At 38.3% G+C, this 3,252-nt stretch overlaps 1 protein-coding gene across 1 annotated transcript; it reads left to right on the top strand.

Annotated features, from left to right (window-relative positions):
• Nucleotides 1-2: 2 nt before the first annotated feature.
• On the top strand, nt 3-2,925 carry LOC112076493 (homeobox protein GBX-2-like). Its single transcript, XM_024143256.2, is given in 5 exon segments — nt 3-218; nt 1,588-1,747; nt 1,750-1,785; nt 1,788-1,985; nt 1,988-2,925. Coding segments are annotated over 5 exon segments (705 nt in total). The 3' UTR covers nt 2,083-2,925.
• The last annotated feature ends 327 nt before the right edge of the window (nt 2,926-3,252 follow it).

Here is a 3,252-nt window from a genome sequence, read left to right as displayed (position 1 = left end):
TGATGGCCAGCCTGCCTGGAGGGTTCTCGGCTTCACAGCAGCACCAGGAGGCGGCGAGGAAGTTCGGCTCGCAGTCTCTCCACGCCGCCTTCAATAAATCTCAGGACATTCGTTTGGATGGGGATGACGGAAAGACTTTTCTAGGAAAGGAGTSCGCRACGCTCCCCTCCTACCACGACTCAGAGCCATTGCAGTCATCCACAGGTACAGTAAACTCTGTTTTGTCTGGACTCTGCTGGACAGGGWTGTTTACTTGACCTGACTTAAGGTTCTATTGAGGAAACGTTTGACTTAGCCTGTGTTTGGGATTTGTGGCTGTCCTGTACTTGGACGCACTAACTGTAAGGCACTCTGAACAAGAGCGTCTGCTAAATGACTAAAATGTAACCTAATGTTCTTGGATAAATGAGATATTATTTGTAAGCCCAAGTTGTAAAAGAGAAATTCAAATCGAATACTCGTATTTATTAGGCCTATTATAAAAATAAATAAATTAATAATAGTGCACATTTGCGAGGTTCCTTATAAGAAGTCATTCGAACTCTAAACTTTATTATTAATTATGCTATTAGGCCTATTAGCTAACGGACCAATATTATCAATAGACCTACGTCATCAATGTACAAAAAAAAGGACCCAAGTGCCATTTGAGGATAACTTATAAGTTCTACTCACTCAGTGTTGGCGTAGGCTATATCCTGTGAATTCCACATCAAATGACAACGATTAAAGTATAGTGATAGAAAGTGGCTGTTGCCCCTGAGTGAAAAATGAATCTTTTTTTTTCAACAAATTCTTTACATGGAAGCTTACATATTTTGTCGTGAGAAGCTTGACATGATATCCGCATATCAAATACGTTTATTTCAGGCTTTTCAATGAATAGTGCCTGGGGGCAAACTAAATGACTAAATTAGCCTATTTTAATTGAAGGATGGGAAAAGCGCCTGCAGTATTTGAATGTCTATAAAACTGTGATCAAAATTCAAAGTCGACCGAGTCCATTTATATGAGGGTCTATATGTATTATGAAATACATGTAATATAACACTTTAACTCCGTAAGTTTGTTGAAGACATTGTATAATATAAATCAATTGATTTTGTCTCTAAAATGAATGGAATTACAGTAAGCGCGAGGCCTATTTCATACGTGATATGTGTTCATGATAGCCGATGGGCCTAATTCGATAAATATTTACTTAAATATATATTTACTAAATAACTTTCACTTCACTTAAATACGTCCAGAGACATAATATAATTTGTTCCTAATTCGCTCCATAATATAATAGGCTATTGTTTTCCTGTAACACAATATGTCAAGTCTACTCGTGGGTATTCATGAAACGATGTTGATACAATACACACAACGTTAGTGATTCATCAAATGTAGGAGAAAAGTTGCTTATTTTTTTAAAGCTAATATTTTCTTAAAAGTATGATTGTGGTTATCCATTATATAAACTCATAAACGGTTGCATATCAGTCCATTATAGGTTACACATTGTCATTTACTTTTCTATTTTGAGGTCAATATAACCTAAACTAACATGTTCTATTTGCTTACCCACACACCAGAACCCAGGCAAGAAGACCGAAAGAGGACGAATGCAATGAAAGAGATGAGAGCTTCTCAATGGACAGCGATTTAGACTACAGCTCCGATGACAACATGACGGGTAACTCGATGTGTCAGAAAGATGATGGGGAGGGTAACGTGGATGAGGGCGTCCAAGGGTCCAACGGCATGGCAGCACCACGTCTACGGGCAAGAACCGGCGGCGGGAACGGCGTTCACGAGCGAGCAGCTCTTGGAACTGGAGAAGGAGTTCCATTGTAAGAAATACCTGTCTTTAACGGAACGCTCTCAGATTGCGCATGCCTTGAAACTCAGCGAAGTTCAAGTCAAGATCTGGTTCCAGAACCGGAGGGCCAAGTGGAAGCGCGTGAAGGCTGGTAACGTCAACTCCAAAACCGGCGAGCCCTCAGAAACCCTAAAATCGTGGTGCCTATCCCCGTGCACGTCAGCCGGTTTGCAATAAGGAGTCAGCACCAACAGTTAGAGCAAGCCAGACCATAACATTTTTTATGTTAAACCCGATGGACTAAAATCAGATTAGTTAATTACACTGTTTAAAAACAGAAAAACAGCACACACGTTATTTTGGAATTGGACTACTGATAATCACAAACCAAGTTTATCCTTTGGTGAGTCTTTGTAAATCTTTGTAAGCCAGAGGAGAGCAAATTAATTGATGGCCCATTGCTTTTCCTCTGCATTACTGCTGAATCGATCCCCTGATGGTAAGCTGATTAAATACCAAGAAGACAAAAAAACTCAAAATGGTGACATATGTATCACCTTGGTTACGAGTGTACATACCGAGATGGACCATAACTATAACCGCCATGGGACCAAATTGAGGACATTACAACAAGACAACAATACATCCAATTGTACATTTCCGAGATATTGATCAAAAATATAGCTACTTTTACGTCTGTTAGATCTTCTTTGCCGGTTGTGCTGCTGATTCTGAAGGATCTTGCTTGTATTATTGTTGTTTTTGCAGCAGGCGCAAATCAGATCAGAATGAACAGGAGCACTTTTATCATTTCTAATTTGATCACCCCCCATACCAATACACAATATTGTACACATAGCCTACAAATATGCTCAGACACCTCAACCATCAATCATCTCCACCAAAAGCAAAGAGTGGCCCTGTAAAACCATCCTACTTTTGTTCTCAGTTTGAGTTTCTTTCATTGTTTCATTCCATGGTTGCTTGAATTATTTTTCCTCATTGTGACTTTTTCAACAGTCAAGAAGCACGCTGCTAATTTATTTAATATTGTGCAAAAAGTAACTAACATTCCATGACTTATTGAGTAAATAAATAAAGTGTGCATTAAAGATGAACCATTAGCAATTGTCAACAATTTGTCAGTTTTGTTTATTGTCATTCCATTTTTGTGCAATTCTATTTGAATTTGAAATCTTTAGCGAAATTACGCATGCGCGGGTTTACAGCGCTTTCTTGAGTACTGGGCTTTGAGTTGATCATGATATTTGAAATCCTTGGTTGATTATTATTTTCACCAATATATCAAATGCTAATTTGGGATTATTCAATTTGTTGTCTGCAAGTGACAAATATTATTTTCACAATCCACTAAGGAAGATAATTGGAAGTAATTGCTTATGTATTTTATCTTTGAATTAAGGTGATTAACGAAACGATTTCGT

Source organism: Salvelinus sp. IW2-2015, unplaced genomic scaffold (assembly GCF_002910315.2).
Source record: "Salvelinus sp. IW2-2015 unplaced genomic scaffold, ASM291031v2 Un_scaffold3791, whole genome shotgun sequence".
Lineage (NCBI taxonomy): Eukaryota > Metazoa > Chordata > Actinopteri > Salmoniformes > Salmonidae > Salvelinus > Salvelinus sp. IW2-2015.
The sequence above is the reverse complement of the archived record's forward strand: the minus strand, read 5'-3'. Positions and strand labels throughout refer to the sequence as shown.